The 20,674-nt window shown below is 46.1% G+C and overlaps 1 protein-coding gene across 1 annotated transcript in view; it reads right to left on the reverse strand.

Moving 5' to 3' along the window:
* Positions 1-20,674, reverse strand: part of IFT27 (intraflagellar transport 27) — a 53,228-nt gene that overhangs the window by 28,029 nt on the left and 4,525 nt on the right. The window contains exon 2 of the mRNA XM_083156348.1: positions 6,329-6,408. Within this exon, the coding sequence (XP_083012474.1) occupies positions 6,329-6,408 (80 nt within the window). The remainder of the gene's footprint in view (positions 1-6,328; positions 6,409-20,674) is intronic.

Here is a 20,674-nt window from a genome sequence, read left to right on the forward strand (position 1 = left end):
TCACCTATTGATTGCTGGCTTAGGCCCCTTTCACACTGCACCTCGGACCTGGGATGTTGCCAGGCTGCTGATGTAACGACCAGGGTTGGGGTGCAGCAAGTGTCAAGGCACCAAACCTTATTACCCGGGTTGAGCAACCTGGCAATACTGTATAATGGGCGACCCAGGTTTAATGTGAATGCGCGTATCCAGGTTGAACACTTGTTTGCGATTGGTATTACACATCTTTAGTTTGTCTGCTATCCGGATACCAAATACTGAGGCCTGGAAAAACTGGATGACTTGAGATACAGTACAACTCAGGGTGCAGGGTATCTTTTGTTCTAGTAAGTCAGCCAAATTCAATAGCGCTTTCCTGTAGAAACCTGTGTGGAACAAGCTTGCATAAACAGAATCTGCCAATAAGCAGGTAATGTTTGATTATATCCACTTAATCTAAGAAGAAGTAATAGCTTGTATGATCCCCTAAGCACCGCTGGCACGTGCCCTCAGCGGTGTACCAATATCATTAGGCCCTTGGCATGGAGAGAGCCCTACACATGAAAGCAGTAGCAGGCAGATGCCCAAGCAAACAGAACTGATGGAAATTAATGCCAAACATATGCCAAGGAGGGGACATGCCTCCTCATACACAGGTGACCCGGGCGCCTTAAAAGAGCATGGGTAAATACAGTTTTTTTTTTGCTAAAAACTCACTGGGGACATGATATGTAACTGGCACGATACAAGACAATGATTGCTTGGCATTCAAATTCAGTGCTGAGATAGTACACACATTTTGTTTCACGTTTTGAAACCTTGTTTTTTGAACAAATAAAATATATTTGTGTGTATTTTATGTGTTTATACAGCATAAATGCAAGATACTTCAAAATACATCATTGAAATATTAAAATATTCCGAAATACGGAATAATCCGTTATCCAAAATTCTCCTGGTCCCGAGCATTTTGGATAAGGGATACTCAACCTGTATTCTATAAAATGCAAAGATGTGCAGCTTGAAATGAAAAAATTAAATAGATTTAATTAATAAAAAACAGTAATACACATGACAGTGACGTAGATTTCACTATAATAAGTGAGCAAAATATATATGTCCTCTGTCCTCTTTGCTGCAGCCAAGCCACACCAGGTCGCGTGAGAATCTTCTAGCGCATGGTGACTTTTCTGCTGCAAATGTGTCTTGATCGCACCTCAATGCAACTAGGATGCACAAGGAGACTGTGCTGCTTATATGACACTTGCAATCGCAAACATGCGCTTTCGCACTTCTGCGCATGCGCAGTGGCCATAGTGCATGTGCGCAAAGTTTCAGAGGATGCACAGTTTGAGCGACAGTGGCAGGCAGCAGTAGCATTTCATGGGAATGGTCCAAAAAATGGACGTGTACAGGCTGTGTTCGAGGTATCTGCGTGACATCGCATGTAGCCACTGTGAAAGAAAAGATGGCGTGGTGCACCTTAATACAGAGCCATGCAGGGGGGCTACCCTTAGTGCTTGGTTCTGCACTCCCGAGAGGCACTTTGCATGCTGGGAGGCCTTGATCTGTGCTGTAAAGTCTGAAGTTTCAGTTTTACTATTTTAACAAGAATGCAACGGATACTGAATTGGACCCTATATCATTTGTCTGGGAGCTCAAAGGAAATCATGAGCAATATGGTATCGTCTGCAGCCTCCTCTAGTGTGTTCCCAACTTTACAGCATGATTGGAGGTACCAGCCAGCCACTCGCAGAATAGAATAGAACTCACATGTGCTGTTCAGTATCAAATGATTACCATTTACCGTCAGCCGGCAGGCAGCTGCCCGTCTGCGTTCACATGTGGATGCCCAGCATTTTCCTCTGCGCACCAAGCATTTTCGTAGGTAGGCCCAGGAACATTGGACAACCCCATGTGAACGCTCCTTGCACACCTCGTTTCGCCCCCCTCCCCTGTGCGACTATGCAAGTCATCAAAGGCATCCACACAGCAGCCCTGCACATGCGCATATGTGCAGATCACAAACATCGGTCCCCAGTGCGAATACTCCGGGACAAAGCAGATTAGAATGAGGGCCGTGGTCCCCACTGGTTTAAGTAGCGATCTCTAGAGCTGGTGGTGTTCAACTATAGTGTTAGCAGGAATGATCATTTCTTTTATTGTTTTTGTAGAAGTTACTTATGGCTCCCATACACTATGGTCCTTATTCTGGTTGACTCGCAAGTCTGCAGGGCAGGATTAAGCCTTCAGGGTAGCCAGGGCATAAAAAAGGGGAGTACACCCTAACTCCTCCAGCCAACACCCTTTGGTCATTGTTGTGCTGTACCTTGTAGATTTATGCTACAGGTGTCAAGTTTCGCCTGTGTTGTTTTATGCTACATGTGCCATGTTTCCCCATGTTGTTTTATGCTACATGTGCCATGTTCCCCCATGTTGATTTATGCTACATGTGCCATGTTCCCCCATGTTGTTTTATGCTACATGTGCCATGTTTCCCCATGTTGTTTTATGCTACATGTGTCATGTTTCCCCATGTTGTTTTATGCTACATGTGCCATGTTTCCCCATGTCGTTTTATGCTACATGTGCACTGTTTCCCTTGTGTTGTTTTATGCTACATGTGCCATGTTTCCCCTGTGTTGTTTTATGCTACATGTGCCATGTTTCCCCTGTGTTGTTTTATGCTACATGTGCCATGTTTCCCCATGTTGTTTTATGCTACATGTGCCATGTTTCCCCATGTTGTTTTATGCTTCATGTGCTATGTTTCCCTGTGTTGTTTATGCTACATGTGTCGTGTTTCCCTTGTGTTGTTTTATGCTACATGTGATGTGTTCCCTATGAAGCATTATGCTACATGTGTCATGTCTCCCCGTGTTCTTGCTCTCGCCAATCAGCAGCTGCCCATTGTTTAGAATGAGAGTTTTGAAATCTGCCTGCCCACTGCTACCGCAGCCTTTCTCTCCGTCTGCATCATACAACACCATCAGGGAGACCCCTAGTTGGTTCCAAATGTATTCTTCAGCAGTACAATGACTCCAAACACACAGAAAATGATTGCTGGGCTGTGAATTTGCAGGCTGGATGATAATCAAACTACTGTGCATGCGTATGGCTTGCAGTAGGCATGTGCGAGGCCATCCTGCAATAAAATTTGTGTGTTTTTTTTCTATGCTGGCCAACGCAAGTTGATTGACAGGAAGCCGGCATTTGTGGGTATCACCTGGCTGTTTTCTGAGAGTGTCAGGGAAAACACAGGTGTGCCCAGGCATTTTTAGTGAGGGTATGTGATGTCAGCTCCAACCTCTGTCAGCCTGGTTCTAAAGCACCGGCCAAGTTGGTCCTGGGTTAAGCACAGACTGCACACAGTGGAAAAATTATTTGATGACGAGTTAGTTGTGAATGGATTTGTAGCTAATCACCAAGGTGTAAAGGAGTCAGTCTTGGTCAGTCCAGCGCCTTGAACAACTTGTCTTCCTCCTGAAAGTTTCTCAGAGGCGGATTCCAAGGCTCCAGGTTATCTGCTACAGAGAAACTCATCCTGCTGCTACTGCTACCTTGCCTGGTTGATTCCACCTGCTACAGCTGCTGTTCTATCATCTCCAGCATCCAGAGTTCAGTCAGCTCTGCAGCACAAGACCATCGGCTCCCAAGCCTTCACAGACCATCGGCTCCCAAGCCGACTCCAAGTGATCTCTACTGACTCATCAGTACATATTCCCCAGTAGTGGCACATTAGGTAAGAGACTCTGACAGAGGGGCCACAACCTTCCCACCATTGCGGCGAAGTCCATACTCCCTTGCGGGGGTCCCTGGTGGGGTTAGACTCTGCATCTCTGATCAGAGTCACATCCACTCCCGACCTAGCTATGTCCACAGTGTCCCAGTGCCGTATGAGCTGTAGATATCTCAGAGCCCCAGTGTTCCTGTACCTACATCCTCCACTGGCTCACTGCTACCACAGCCGGGGTCACCAGTTACTGAGCCCCGACAGTATTGTGCCAGCAGTGGGCAAGCTACAGCTTCTGTGGGCCATACACAACACAGTAACACAGCTTGTTTTATACAACCAGGATAGTGAACAGTGTATATGCTAATTAAAATGCATACTGTAAAATTGAGCACACACAAAACAGACAATACTTGCTAATAGGTTATTTGGAGATTCTCCTCTACGGGATATAAATCACGAGAGCAGCGCACTTCACATGTGCCAGCTAAATGACAGTATGTACAGGAGACGCTGCATGACTTAAGGCCCCCATATACAGGTAGTCCAACATGTCCAAGGGAAAAGTGGGACCCAATATCCTTCCAACTTCCCCGGCAGGGCTACAGCAATTTGGCACTTGAGGTGCCATTTTTACATACAATAAATGGTATGTAAAAGGATATCCCGGTGGGGACCAGGCTACGGTAGCGGTGGGCGGGCAGGGGATTTCAAAACTCCCATTCAAATGAATGGGCAACCGCTGATCGGCTGAGAGAGCTCTCTGAGCAGGGTTTCCGACAGGGCTGTGGAGTCAGAGTCGAGGAGTCGGAGGAAATTTCGAGTACCTGGAGTCGGAGTCGGCAAACAATGCACCGACTGCGAAAATTATAATTAATGACTTCTCTACTGTAAGAATAAAGACCAATGCATGCAGTGCCTCACGTAACCGCAAAACGAACACGTTAAGTGACCGTGAAAAAGCATGCTTTTCATGTGCTTCACTATATGGCACGCACCAATACTTATAAATGTATTCTCCCTTGTAGTTTAAGGTTTTCAATACCTCGTTGGTAGAAATCACCTGGTGAATTCATTCAACCAAGCTCTCCCACCATACGCACAACATCTTTTTACGCGGATGAAGATCTTGTTTCATGCGCGGGGTCGTTTGTTTCCCTTGGCTATGCCATTCCTTACGCTGGTTCATATTGATGTACAGGCACCATTTTTCATCGCCAGTAACGATTCGGTAAAGAAATCGTTCCTTGTGTCCATGAATTGAACGGTGACGAGCAAGCAAACCAGCGGAGATTGTGGCTCGTTGATTTTTGTTGTCGTCACAAAGCATGCGGAACTCATGCTCCACACTTCTGAACCTTTCCTATTGTTTTTGTTCCCAAAACAACCAAATAATGTGGTTTTTATCTTTGAACTGGTAAAGTTCCTGTTCCTGATGTTTATGCCTACTGCTACTATCCAGCCATTTAATTAATTAATAAAACAATTAATAAAACTTTGTTTTCATTGTGTTTGTCCTTTGCTTAAACTGTTCAATACAGTAGACTGTTGGCTTCCCAGCCTCTAGTTTCTGTAGTAATAATATGTATGTTGCCTTTCTTTCCTTCAAGGAATGTATCAAATACATTCGCATATTAATACAGAGGAGTCAGAGTCGAGGAGTCAGCGTCAGAAGTACGAGGAGTCGGAGTCGGAGCATTTATCTACCGACTCCACAGCCCTGGTTTCCGAGGTGCACAGCACTACTGAAGCAGCTACCTGTCAGACGAACATGACAGGCACAGCAGTCAGCAGCAGAGGATGCAGAGTGGGGAGAGTGCCTCTCCTGCCTGGTGCTTCCCCACTCTGCAGACTATAGGTGTGTGCCAGTGATGGCTACGGCCCTGATCGGATGCGATACAATGCGGGTGCTGATGCATTCGATTCCAATAGATACATTCTGCACGTACTGTATGGTCTACAGGATCCGATTTGATGGCCAATTTTCATCTGATATATCAGCCTAATCCGTCGACATCAGAGGAAAACAGGCCAATCAGACCTGTGTATGGGCACTTTTACTTATCGGACCAGATGGAGCACTAGAGCCAACACTTTCTAAAATGAAACATATCTACAGTACCAGTGACTTCACTGCACCTCTTCTATCCCCAGCTTTCCATCACTGCGGACACCACCACCATCTGCTCTTACCAACAACTCTTATTTATTGCTGTAATCATAGTCCCTCTGCTTCTACTGGCCTCCACTCACCCACCACCTCTCCCCTTCGGTCTATCCCCATCTTCTGCTCACAACCTCCTGCCTACCTAATGATAACATTTTACATATCTACACAAACATGGTGAATGCATTTGAGGTCAATTTTGGAAGTACATCACATTTCTTAAAATAATGGAGGACATATAGAAACAATAGAAAATGTATTAGCAGTACTAAAAGAGTTGAATTGCAAATGAAGGGCATTTTATGAGGACAGATGCAGGAAAAGCAGCTGTACTAGAATAAGGTCAGTAACCACCTGATTGGTTCATATGGATTTCTGAAAATTTTCAGTTTTAATTAAAAAAACAAATCTGCAAATGTGTATTTTATGTATCTTTATGTTGGCCGTACCATAGTGTAATTCTTTGGGAAGTGGCTTCCATCACTTCGGAACAGCTGGACCAGAGTACTCTTCCCAACAGTAGTGTCACCTGCACAACAGAAAACACAGGACTTTCACTTACAGGACACTTTATTTAATCCATATTCAATGCTACAGTGGAGTGTTTGCCTATACAAAATGGACAAAAATCATGGTGCCAGATAACACCAACTTCTTTTGAAAAATACTAATCTGTGAAATAACTTAATTCATTCTACTATTAGCTGTGGACAGGGCATCCGACAGGTCGGCCGGGCCCAGGTAAAATGAAGGACGGGGCCTTCGGGAGGGGGCGGGAAATACCCTTGTGAAAAAAATATAAATAATGAGATGGATATGGATATGGAGAGGGAGGGAGGGAGGGAGGGAGGGAGGGAGGGAGGGAGGGAGGGAGGGAGGGAGGGAGGGAGGGAGGGAGGGAGGGAGAGAGAGAGAGAGAGAGAGAGAGAGAGAGAGAGAGAGAGAGAGAGAGAGAGAGAGAGAGAGAGAGAGAGGACAGGCTACTGCTGTCTCTCTCCCCAGCTCAGCACATGGCACTAAGCAGCGTGTGCTGAGCTTGGGAGAGAGACTGTGCTGCGGCGGCAGCCTGTCATCTCTCTCCCCACTTCCCGGCTCTCTGCAGTAGAGGAGGAGGAGGGAGCGGGACCAGGGCTCGGGTCAAAAGTACCCGCTTCCTCTCGATGCCACTGCCTTTGAATATATATGTGCAGGTAATGGGATCAATCAGTGCTAATTTTAGCACGCTGCACCTTTCAAAACCTGTGCAGTTGCTCTTTCCTGGGGTGTCTCTGTCTGCACAGTGTGGTCTGTATACAGATCAGACTGTACAAAAGCACCAAAACAGACAGCAGGTAGGAAAGAGGAACTGCATAGATTTTGAAAGATGCAGGGTGCTAGAATGAACACTAGATCAATGATAGACATACCCCCAATATTTTCATGTTACATCCAAAATAAAAGTTAATCTGAACGAGATGTAAAAATAAAAAGACCCACCAATAAATGTGCAGCATAAAAAAATAAAAACAATACACATACGGAACTCGACGTGCGAAGGGGGGCTGGATTCCTACGGGCGACGTTTAAATCACACGCAAAGCTGCAAATTTCATAGCTTTGCGTGTGAACTGAATAACCTCCATAGCACAGAGTGCATTATAATGTACGTTGTGGCCAGCACAAAATAGACCTTACCCTCTTTGTACAACAGAAGCCCTTAATTCACATCTCCTAAAATTTAAACCCGCTCAAAACAAACTCTCTTATCCACAGTAAAATATGCAGAAAAAGGGAACACTTAAACAACACAATGTAACTCCAAAGGGGCTGTAAACATTCATTATTAACTTTTATTTTTCAGGTGCTTTTCTATCTTTTACTCTTTATCTTTTACCCTTTCCCTCATCTCACTCTTAGCGCTCATTTTTTTACAAAATCTTAACCCTTTCATTGAGCAGCTTATATTATACAGTTTTCAGCGCAGTGCCCACAATTTTACAATGTAACTCCAAGTCAATCACACTTCTGTGAAATCAAACTGTCCACTTAGGAAGCAACACTGATTGACAATTAATTTCACATGCTGTTGTGCAAATCGAATAGACAACAGGTGGAAATTATAGGCAATTAGCAAGACACCCCCAATAAAGAGTTGTTCTGCAGGTGGTGACCACAGACCACTTCTCACTTCTCCGATGCTTTCTGGCTGATGTTTGGTCTCTTTTGAAAGCTGGCGGTGCTTTCACTCTAGTGGTAGCATGAGACAGAGTTTACAACCCACACAAGTGGCTCAGTTAATGCAGCTCATCCAGGATGGCACATCAATGCGAGCTGTGGCAAGAAGGTTTGCTGTGTCTCGCAACATAGTGTCCAGAGCATGGAGGCGCTACCAGGAGACAGGCCAGTAGAACTGGTGATGTGGAGGAGGCCATAGGAGGGCAACAACCCAGCAGCAGGACCGCTACCTCCGCCTTTGTACAAGGAGAAACAGAAGGAGCACTGCCAGAGCCCTGCAAAAGGACTTTTTTTTCAGCAGACCACAGATGTGCATGTGTCTACTCAAATGGTCAGAAACAGACTCCATGAGGGTGGTATGAGGGTCCGACATCCGCAGGTGGGGGTTGTGCTTACAGCCCAACACCGCGCACGACGTTTGTTATTTGCCAGAGAACACCAAGAATGTCAAATTCGCCACTGGCTCCCTGTGCTCTTCGCAGATTAAAGCAGGTTCACACTGAGCACATGACAGACGTGACAGATCCTGGAGATGCCAAGGAGAACATTCTGCTGCCTGCAATATCCTCCAGCATGACCGGTTTGGCAGTGGGTCAGTAATGGTGTAGGCTGGCATTTCTTTGGGGGGCTGCACAGCCCTCCATGTGCTCGCCAGAGGTAGCCTGACTGCCATTAGGTACCAAGATGAGATCCTCAGATCCCTTGTGAGACCATATGCTGGTGCGGTTGGCCCTGGGATCCTCCTAATGCAAGACAATGCTAGACCTCATGTTGCTGGAGTGTGTCAGCAGTTCCTGCAAGACGAAGGCATTGATGCTATGGAGTGGCCTGCCCGTTCCCCAGACCTGTATCCAATTGAGCACATCTGGGACATCATGTTTTGCTCTATCCATCATGCACCACAGACTGTCCAGGAGTTGGCGGATGCTTTAGTCCAGGTCTGGGAAGAGATTCCTCAGGAGACCATCCGCCACCTCATCAGGAGCATGCCCAGGCGTTGTAGGGAGGTTATACAGGCATGTGGAGGCCACACACACTACTGATCCTATTTTTGACTTGTTTTAAGGACATTACATCAAAGTTGGATCAGTCTGTAGTGTGTTTTTCCACTTTAATTTTGAGTGGGACTCCAAATCCAGACCTCCGAGGGTTAATAAATTTGATTTCCATTGATAATTTTTGTGTGATTTTGTTGTCAGCACATTCAACTATGCAAAGAACAAAGTATTTAATAAGAATATTTCATTCATTCAGATCTAGGATGTGTGATGTTAGTGTTCCCTTTATTTATTTGAGCAGTGTACATATAGCCGATACAAATCACAAGGTAAGATATACATACACAGTATTTGGTAATAAAAAAGCAATCATAGAAGAGCAAGGAATATTGTTTGTGTCTTTTTTAAAGCCTGGCGCAGTCTGTGGAAATTAGGGCATGATAGAAATTAAGAATTATTTACAAACACATATCCCTAGTGCTATAATGGGCAATGCGTGTCATTTTCAGTGGGTGACCTGAGGCTCTACTACACTAGGGACTGTATGTGATATTGCCGATTGTATGTAAGCGTATGAGAGCACAAGACAGAGAGAGGAGTAGGCAATAGATCAAGGGATTCTCTTTTATTAAGGAGCAAGCAGAAACTGTACTTGCTGAATGACATCAGTGGTAGCTACACATTCATGTTTTAATAGGATGTTTGAACAGTTTTCTTTTTTTATTTATTTATTCTCCATGGCATCTACCTTTGTTCTGATTAATTTTCCTAAGTTACACTTAAGGTGCCCATGCACAGGCCTGATTTGGCCTGTTTTCATTGGATTCAAACAGATCAGGGCAACATATCGGATAATAATTGGCCAAATCGGACCTGTTCAACATCCGATCCGACTTGATGCGCATTCACTCTTGCACATCAGATTGGATCCTGTAGATCACACTTGCAGCAAGTATGATCTATTCCAATCAGATGCATCAGTGTACATCGCAGGTGGTTATTTTAGCACCCGCTATGTATCGCATCCGATCAGGGCCGTAGGTGTGTGCCAGAAACCCCACACCTATAATCTGCAGAGCAGGAAAGTGCCGGGCAGGAGAGGCGCTCTCTCTGCTCTGCATCCTCTGTTACCAGCTGCTGTGCCTGTCATATCAGTCTGACAGATAGCAGCATCGGCAGTTATGCATACCATTTTTGGGATGTACCTGCGTTCCTCCTGGGGCCTACAGTGTCCCACGGGGGTGTGTGTGTTTGGGAGTCCCCCACCAGTCCCCTAGACACATGCTCACAGCATCTATTCCTGCAGCCTGACGGGTTGGGGACATAGCCAACAGCTCCCAGAGCCGCTAGCCATGACTTCACAGTGGCGGGAAATGGGGGTGTGGCCTTGCGGCAATAGGTCACACCCCCTTGTCACTCAGCCACACCCCCAAAATGTAGGACTCAATGTTGGGAGGTATGATTATATGCGCCTCGGAGACCCACAAATCCTCCCCCACAAAGGCTGCGGTAGAGATCTCCCAGCCAATCAGCAGCTTCCCATTCATTTGAATGGGAGTTATGAAAACTCCTGCACACTTGCCGCTACAGCAGCTTGTTCCCCACCAGCAGCTCCCCTGAGTTTTTTTACATACACTAAATCATATGTGATTTAGCGCATGTAAAAAAATGGCATTTCAGGTGTCAAATTGTATGTAGCCCTCCCAGGAAGCTTCTGGAAAAGTTGAAGAGAAATCAGGTTTGAGTTGTCCCTCAGACAAGTCAGACCTGTGTATGGGCACCTTTGCTCACTAGTATCAACCAACCTGTAACATTTACAAATATTTATACAAAACTTTCAGGACTTAATAATAAATGTAAATATTTCAGGTAAGGTTGTAACTGTGTAAGGAAATATTTTGCTACGTACAGCAGACTTCTAGTCATCCGACTGAAGAATATGGCCATCAGCGTCTATTAGACACCTTGGGCAGAATAAAGGTTTGCAAAAAATTACACTATTTACTGCTAAAGAAAATTTGGTACTTGTGTTTTATCTGGGCGCATCACATCGCATCGCATCGCATATCTTAATTAGTGGTATGCGATGCGATGTGATGCATGCGATGCGATGTGATGCGCTTAGATAATACACAAGTACCAAATTATCTTTAGCAGTAAATAGTGTAATTTTTTACTGTGACCCGATTTCAGCCTTTCCCAGGCAGAGTATACAATTTTAATATTGCGTTGCATCGCATGCCATTATAATGGCATGAGATGCGATACGACGCAATTTCACAATGTACAGGCACCCTGATGCCTGATTCCTATGTTAAATGCCCCCCCCCCCCAGACCCCATTTTTAATTGTACACCCACCCTGATGGGTGATTACTATGTGAAATGCCCGCCCATAGTTAATGCCACCCCAGTATCAACACCAACCCGAAGCGTGGCGAGCGCAGAGAGCCCACAAGGGGCGGCTGTACGCGTCCTCCGACCTTTTCATACCCCCACTATCCACATCGGCGTGGAGCTGATTTTAGATAGTGTGGCGAGCGCCCGCGGAATAAATGTGAAGTAATCCGCGTCCGCTCGCCACACTATCTAAAATCAACTCCACGCCGACGTGGATAGTGGAGGTATGAAAAGGTCGGAGGACGCATACTGCCGCCCCTCGCGGGCTTGCTGCGCTCGCCACGCTTCGGGTTGGCGTTGATACTGGGGTGGTGTTAACAATGGGGGGCCATTTAACATAGTAATTACCCATCAGGGTGGGTGTACAATAAAAAAAAAGATAAAGTACCAAGTTATAGGCTACTGTCATTTTTCAAACACATCTGTATCAAAAACTGATTGGTTAGTTACGTACTTTATCTCTCTTAGCGCTTTGCTAAATCGCCCACGTAGGAAAGCTTGATCAGCGGGATCCCGGGATTTGGCCCCAAAAACTCTGGGATTTCAATCCCGGGAATGCTGGGCAGCATCTGAGCGGGTGCGGAAACGCTGCCCGGTGTCTCCCGTCCTCGGCAGTGTGGCTCTGCGCAGCATGACGAGGTCAGAGGTCAAGCTGCGCAGGTCACACAGCCATACAGCCAATCTAGTCTCCATCAGCCCGCCCATCCACCCTGGCTGCATCGTCAGCCCACCCGACTCCACCGCCCACCCTACTGGCCGCACCGCACATGTAAGTAAATATGCGGGTGGGTTTTTTCTTTATTAGGGAAGCCAATACCGGGAATCCAGGGATTAGGCATTTTTCAATTCCCCAATTCCGGGATTGAAAAAAAATGCCCTGGGATTGGAATCCCTAATAGTACCATAACCACTTATACTATTGACCTTCCCTATCTCTTAAGCTCCTATCCCTGTGTTGTTACGAGCCTTTGCAGGAATGGTCCCCACCGTCAATCATCTATAGATCTTCATGTAATTCTGGGAGGAGCCTCATCTGCCAACGGTATCTTTCTACATGACCATCTCTGGGCAGTTTACAAAATCATATATCGCAGTGTGTGTTGTCTGTAATGAATTGTTGGCACTTCATGAACACATTTCAATAATCATTCTGAAAATGAACCTTATGTACATATTTATGTGCTGAAACCTTCCCATAAAATCTCCAGGTTAACAATCTGGCAGCAAGTAAAGAATGTCATTTTGCAAACAGTCTCGCTGAATAAAATGTGTATCGCAGAACAAAGGAATGTTTAGATCTGATTTCATGTAACCGTTGAAAATTCAATGTGAAACCTAACATTAACAGCTATAGGACACACAGCTTCTAAATCTCCTTGTAAGAGAGAAGAAAATCTCAGGTTTGCTGCTGAATTCTCTTTCTTTCTCAATAAAGGTCTCTCTCGTTTCTTAATACAAGAGCAATAAACTCTTCGGGGGTCTGTAATTATGGAGAGTAATTCTGCTGCTCTCTTGTCTGTTTAAAGGCACTCAGAGCTGGCTTTCTGAAGACGTGCAATTTCTTTACCCATGTAATCACGTACCCTGCAGTGTGGTATTGTGTGCTTTATATACAATATGATAATGTGTATAATCAAAGACCTACAACACAACACTGCCACTTTCTCCACCACTTTAGACCAATAAGTAGTTGTGATTTTGTGTCATATAAACAAAATGCCCCGACGATCACAGCTCCGCGGATCTCATCAGGTGCAGGAAATCACAGATGTCAGCGCAACTGTGTGACTCCAACACAATTTATTACATGTATAGTAATATCCCTATCAAACTAGATTGCCAAAAGGCAACACACCACCATGTTATAGTCTAGTTAGGGGTTATACAATAATAAACTTGTCAGGTACCGTCGCGTCGCCAGGCCCGGCACTGTCTACTCACCCCTCCGTGTTCACCGGTCCTGGCGCTGCGATGGTGCAAGGCTGGCTGGATGCGGGCAGCGGGTGGCTCTGGGGGCTCCTGGTCCGTCGGCGGCACAGACGCCGGCTTCCGCGGCTGGGCACCACCATGTTGGCCGGGTCACGTGACTGGCATCCTGGGACCTGCATTTATCACCTTCCTCCACCAGGGGGCAGGACCTTGGCCGGGGCTAGGGTATAAGTTCTAGAAGGCTCTTAGCCTCAGTGCTGGAACAACTCTTCAGCTGTCAGCATTGCTCTGCAGCAGGCTCCAGTGGTAGTGTCTGGTACTGCTGACCATGCTCTCCTGTCGGATCCAGCTCTCCTGCTCCAAATCCTGATCCTATCCTTGCTCCAGAGTTCCGTATAGTCTGTTCTTCTCCGTACTCCTGATCATTCAATCCAGTTGTTACTTCCAGTAGCCGAGTAGGCAGTTTTCAGTTTTAGTCTTTCCCTTTTGGACAAGTCGTCAGTATTTACTTTAAGCCAAGTTGGCCTTTTCAGTTGTCGTTTATTCTTCAAGCCTAGTGGGCCCGTTTCAGTTACAGTGATTACTCCGGTCAAGTCGTCAGTTCCTCCGTCAGCATTTCTCCGGTTCCTGTCATCCACTATCCAGTTTACTGCTTCAATCATCCCAGTTCTTTCCTGAGACCTCCTCCCTCGTCTTCCTATACCCAACCATAGCGGCTCATTCTGTCCGCTTCACCCCGGGCACACGTGGGTGCTCCGAGTGAGGGGCCGCGACCTGCTGTCCAGACGCATCGAAAACCAAACCTCCTTGCGGGGGTCCCTGGAGAAGACCGCTGGGCAGTTAGACTCCGCGCCCTCACTTCGGAGTATTCGCTAAAACCCACTGCCCAAATATATGCAGAGATCCTACATCCAACCTGCCAAGTTCCAAGGGCGTCCAGCCCAAGTCTCGTCTGAACAAGAACCTGAGGTGGGTCCTCAAGACCCTCCGGCCGTGATAAAACTCTAGCAGAAAATAAGTATTATATGAAGTAGGAGTAATATAGGAAACATGATAAATATGCGAAATAGGTACAGATGAGAGGTATTTGTGTTCTTTCTATCACCCGCCATCTTTGAAAACCCATGCAGTTCCTCTTCCCTGCCTGCTGTGGTGTTTCTAGCACATGTCTGGTTTGCATATGAGTGCTGATATACAGACCACACTCTGCTAGAAGCACTAGAGCAGACAGCGACACCTCAGGCAGGGAAGAGGAACTGCATGGGTTTTCAAAGATGGCGAGTGCTAGAATGAACACTAAGTATAATAGGCATATTTGCTGACTGTTGAATCTCCTAGTCAGGGGCAGAGACAAGGCTGACGACTCAAAGCCCCGCCCCCAATCCACGCAAACTCTGCGATTTGGGGGTCTGCGGACGGGGCTAAAATTACGCAATTTGTGTCATTTTAGTCCCGCCCCCTCCCACAGACCTGTAAATGTCTGCATATCTTACATTGGCTCCGGGAGGGAGGGGGGACTCTGGGGGGCATGTTGGAGACTTGCCCACATTCCCGGGGGGCGGGAGGTGGACCCGATTTTTGGGAGCCTCTCGACCATTCTGGGAGGGTAGCCAAGTATGATATAAGGGAAAATCCTCCTCGTCACACTGGGGTGTGGTATAGCTCACAGACATTGGGCATGATTCAGACATGATCGCACAACGGCTAATTTTCAGAGCCCAGTGATCAGGTATACGCCACCCCCACCAGAGTGAAATTTCACCCCACGCAGGGTGAATAGCTGCAAATCCATGCGCAAGCTTCTCACCATCAAATGATTGACTCTGGACTTACTCGGCGACTGCGATAGAAACAGGCTGTTCAGTGTCGTAGCGGACGTCACACAACTTCCCCTCAAATGCCTGGACATGCCTGTGTTTTCCACGACCCTTCCAAAAAAGTCTGATTACCACCCCCAAACGCTGGCTTCCTGTCAATTACCTTGTGAACGGCCAGCGATGAAAAAAAGAACAGGATGGACACCAGCATGCATATCACAGGCCGTACGCATGCACAGGTGAAGATGGGGCACCCTGCGCTTAGTAACCAAAATAAAGTCAAAATGGAAATACACATAAAGTAAAAAGTAAAAATAAATGTAAAGAATAAATTGCCTTACGCAGTATTTGGTAAAACAAAAAGTGATAGTTTATTCAAACTGGTATCGTGCACAATTAGCACCACATTTTTAAAATGATATTCTGGTAGCTTACCATTATAGCAATCCTATAATAGTATTTCTAAAACATCTAATACCGGTATACAAGTGAACACAGGAGGACTGGGGAACACAAACAAGACAATACATGCCAAAGTCCCGTACCGGTATATTTCCTGGTGCAGCAACAGCTGAATATGACTCCTTTGGTGGAATGGTACCAATGTCAATATGAACGTGAGTACCTGGTATTCCAAGGTGCAGGGGTGTCTGCCGGCAGACTTACCCTGCGCTCAGCATACTCTACCATTCCAAATCGAAGGCCACATGAATGGTAAAGTAGGAGATAGTACTATATGTTCACTGTTGCCATGTCGACTATATGTATGTCGACCAAGACAATGTCTGACAGCCATCTGCATACTGTCACACTGCAATGACTCTTTAACCAGTCTCAATGGATAAAGTAACTGCCCTGATCCTATAGCCAGCCACACATACAAGCCTGTACCTTAATCAGACCCCATTCCACAGATTCCAGAACAAGGTCCACTCTGCACAGACAATAATAAACCTCCATACTTCCGCGTTAAGATAGAGAATACTGTATTGTCACTGGGTATAGGTCAACATACATTAGGTCGACAACTAAAGGTCGACGGTGCTTAGGTCAACATGAGTTTTCCATTTCTTTTGTCCCGAATTTCGATGTAAGTTGACAGAGACACCAGTTCAGTGTACCGTGTTCCCATTGCACTCGCCATGCTTCAGGCTCGGTGCCTCACTGCACCCGACACACTATAATATTCTCCCTCCACGCCCTAGTGGATGGTAGGGTATGAAATATCGCCCGTCGGCACAAGTCGGCTCACAAAAACGTGAAAAACAAATGTTGACCTTTTGACTTTTGACCTTCCAATTGTCGACCTAATATTTGTGTCAACATTCTGACCCTGTCGACACACATATTTCATGTGTCGACCTAAGCCATGTTTAGATGGAAAAATGTTGTTACGTCAGTAGCCCACCTGCAAGGATTCATTATTTGCGTAGAATTTGGTAGCAATGGGATTAAAGGCCCCCATACACCTGAACGATATTGTACCCAATCGTACAATTCCAAGGCATCATGCGACAGATTGTATGCACATCGCGCGCATTGTTCCATTGTTCCATTGTTCGCACGATGCTCGGTCTCGCGGGTCATTAGGTCGGCCCCCAGATCAGTATGAACAAGCGATTGTATGTGCTTTTAAGTCAGATGCAGGTGGCCCTGATGTATGGCCAGCTTAACATAAGAAGGTCGGGAAGAAGTAGGGAGTGAGCCCCATCTAGTATCTCACACTTACAAACTAGGGTTAGCTTTCTGTCAGAAGTCAATTAACCTACCATTTTGTTCCTGGATTGAGGAAAGAAACCTGAGGAGAATATACAAACTTAACAAAGATAGGTCACATCTGCTCGCAGTCTCCTGAGGTAGTGAGCAGAAAATGTTTCAAAACGGTATCCAAGTGGGATTTTTTGCATTGTGGGCAGAACTGAATCACCCCCTAAGAGTACAAATATCAAGGACCTTGGTTATATTTCAAACTCCTGTTCCCGGTAGAATGGTAGCAATAAGAGTCAAAATTTATTTATCACTAACCACATACTCAAAGCGACTGGAGGATCACTGACATTTGCCTGTTGCAACCTTTGGTTATACAGTACTGCTACCATACACATATGTATTTTACATTGGCAACAATATATAGTCAATATACCCAGACATTTTGGTCAGTGGTGAGATTTTGGTATTGTAGTTCCTAGATTTATAATCAGCAATTTGCTGGTTTTGTCTAAATAATACCCCTTTTACACCCAAATCCCAGATCCGACCCGGCATTTGGAACACGGATCCAAGTCAGGTCGGATCCGGGATTTGCACCGTGTAAACGGGGGCGGCGCTTGGGGATGAAATCATCTCCAAACGCCGGAACCGCCGATTGTCACGCTGGGGCTGCCCCCAGTACCAAGGTAAGCTGCTGGGCTGCTCCCAGCCCCTGTGCACCCCCTCAGCCCCATCCGCAAGGTGAATGGATAGTTTTCCTTCTAGCACCCGCCATCTTTGAAAACCTATGCAGTTCCTCTTCCCTGCCTGGGGTGTCGCTGTCTGCTATGGTGTTTCTAGCACAGGTCTGGTTTGCATATTAGTGCTGATTCACAGACCACACTGTGCTAGAAGCACTACAGCAGATAGCGACACCCCAGGCACGGAAGAGGAACTGCATGGCTTTTCAGAGATAGCGGGTGCTAGAATGAACACTATGGGGGAAATTTACTAAAGGAAATTTGTAAAAAATAGGTGTATTTGTATCCAGAAATACACTTATTTTTGACATTTACTATCCCGAAAATACGGCAATTCGTATTCGTATTGATAGCACATCAATACGAATACGAATTGCCGTATTTTCGGGATAGTAAATGTCAAAAATAAGTGTATTTCTGGATACAAATACACCTATTTTTTACAAATTTACTTTAGTAAATTTCCCCCTATATGGATGCCACACACAGGCATTTATTCAACTCCTCTCTGCCTCCGCTGCTGTCTGCAGAGTACAGCAGACAGCAGTGGAAGCTGTGTGCGTGCCCCCCACCCAACCTCCATGTTGACCACAGGACGATGCGGTCCAAAGTTTGGGTTCCCCCATTGCTGTAAACGGGAGCCGGTTAGGATGACCCGGCGTACCTGTTCACAATTCCCTCTACCCAGGTCCTGCTTGTGTTCTACCCTGGTCAGGACCTGTGTAAAGGAACATGGGTAAGCTCCTTTTACACCACCGCTGTCTCGGGTCCACAAGGGAAAAACCCTGGATTTTGCGGTGGTGTAAAAGGGGTATATAAATGGCTCTAAAACTGGCGGTTACATTGCCATCATCTTGCTACTGCCCACATCCGGCTGGCTATAACGTTTGGGCCTTAATCTATACATATAAAAGGCAGTACTTGTTTCCTAGCACGGCGCCCGTCGTAGGTGATCACATACCTTAACTTAAGGTATGCGATGGACGCGACCGACGCGATTTTAGGGCTATTTTTAGCCTTTTCCCCGAAAATTAAAAAAATGCGTCCATCGCATGACTTAAGTTAAGGCATGCGATGCGACTGATGCGATGGACGCGATTTTACATAGAGAACAATGTTAAATGGGCCAATGGACCCGATTTTTCATTGTATACCCACCCTTATGGGTATTTTACAAGACAAAAGCCTCCCATTGTTAATGCCACCCCACGATGAACGCAAACCCGAAGCGTTGCAAGAGCAGCGAGCCCGCGAGGGGCGGCGTTACGCGTCCTCTGACCTTTTCATACCCCCACTATCCACGTCGGCATGGAGTTGATTTGATATAGTGTGGCGAGCGCAGCGAGCCCCGCGAGGGGACACATTATGAGGGGATGCGCATTACTTCACAGATATTACATCTGTGAAGTAATGCGAGTCCCTTCGCCGGGCTCGCCACGCTTCAGGCTCGGTGGCTCGCTGCGCTCGCCACACTATAGAACATCAACTCCACGCCGGGGCCATTTAACATTGGGGCCAATGTAAAATCGGGTCTCAGGGACCATTTTACATTGATAAAAATCGCGTCAATCGCATGCGATTTGGTTACATGCGATGGATGCGATTTTTGGGGTCCCGATGGATACAATTTTTAGCGCTGGCGCCGTGCTAGGAAACAAGTACCTAAAAGGCTAACTACTCCTTACCATTATGAGGTGAAGGATTGCGACTGACCACTAGAGGCCACTCGACGGACCAAATGAATCCTCTGTGTGCTAATAGACCTCATAACAGAAAGTGAAAGCAATTTTTTCAGGGACACTGATCGCTTTCAAACTTGCTGGCTATGGAAACGGTGCTGGGAAGACAGAGATTGGTGGTAGTAGAGATAGGGACTGGGGCTAGGGTGGAGTTTGTGGGCTCAAGCTTGTCACAGCTCATAGTGAAAGTACATTACACAAGCTGTCATTTTGTTGGGCTTTTAACTAGTGTGATATAATTGTTAGTACCAGAGCTATTTTAGCTAAATGTGTAGGAAGTAAAACTTTACAAATCTGGATAAATCTGTTGGGCGGATAGGATTCAAGTCAGCTATAAATCCTGTTCCATCTTTTGCATGTACACTATGGCCTAAATGTAACTAGCTCTGAGTACTAGATATAAGCAGCATTAATTACAAGTTCGCTTGGCTGCGTGTATTCGTAACCTAGGGAGCAGCTCAACGCCGCCCTGTCACCCGCTGAATACCCGCCGGCCGAATCCGTTCTCTAGCAGGTGAGCGGATGCATTCACCTACACATTCGCTCGTATGCACCCGAATGGGAGATAAATCATTTGATGGTCTCTCACCCTGGAATGATTTCTGCACTGGACTGACTTTTCCAGCACTCGCTAACCACCGACGTCAGCCGCCCGCCCAAAGCAGGCATCGACAGGCCTGAGTGTGCAGGGGAACGCCCAGCATTTTGATGGGAATAAACATTCATGGGCAAAACGTAAACATTGCCCAGGAGAGCGAATTCGGACAGAGCGGCTCTGGATCACCCCCATAGCCCTGTATGTCAGTTCTAGAAAGGCAAGAACATATAAATCTTGGTTAGCTAGCTTTAATCAAAAACACTTGATCCTCTGCAGAACCAGAAGTGAACCGCATTTGGGCTATATGGAACATTACGAAGAGACACAGGGAATTCTAATATGGATAAATTACTGGGGAAGGTTATACACAGCTTTATGACACACTGTATGAAACAATATGAGTTATCTGGTTCATTTATATCAAGCATTAGGAGTTACGGGAAACAATTTGGAGCAATTGGAGGAGCTCTGGAGAGCAGTTATGTGGAGCATTTGGAGGAGTTATAGCTACAGATTATACAAAGCAATGAAACACATCAATTTGAACAGATTCACCCCCCCCCCCAAATGTATTCTAGACAAAAAATATAAATAAAGTTGCTTTAGTGTGTGCTTCACCGTATTTTACCCTGCGCACTAAATGTTGCTGAG

This window comes from Crinia signifera, chromosome 8 (genome assembly GCF_055691185.1).
Source record: "Crinia signifera chromosome 8, ASM5569118v1, whole genome shotgun sequence".
NCBI classification, from domain to species: Eukaryota; Metazoa; Chordata; class Amphibia; order Anura; family Myobatrachidae; genus Crinia; species Crinia signifera.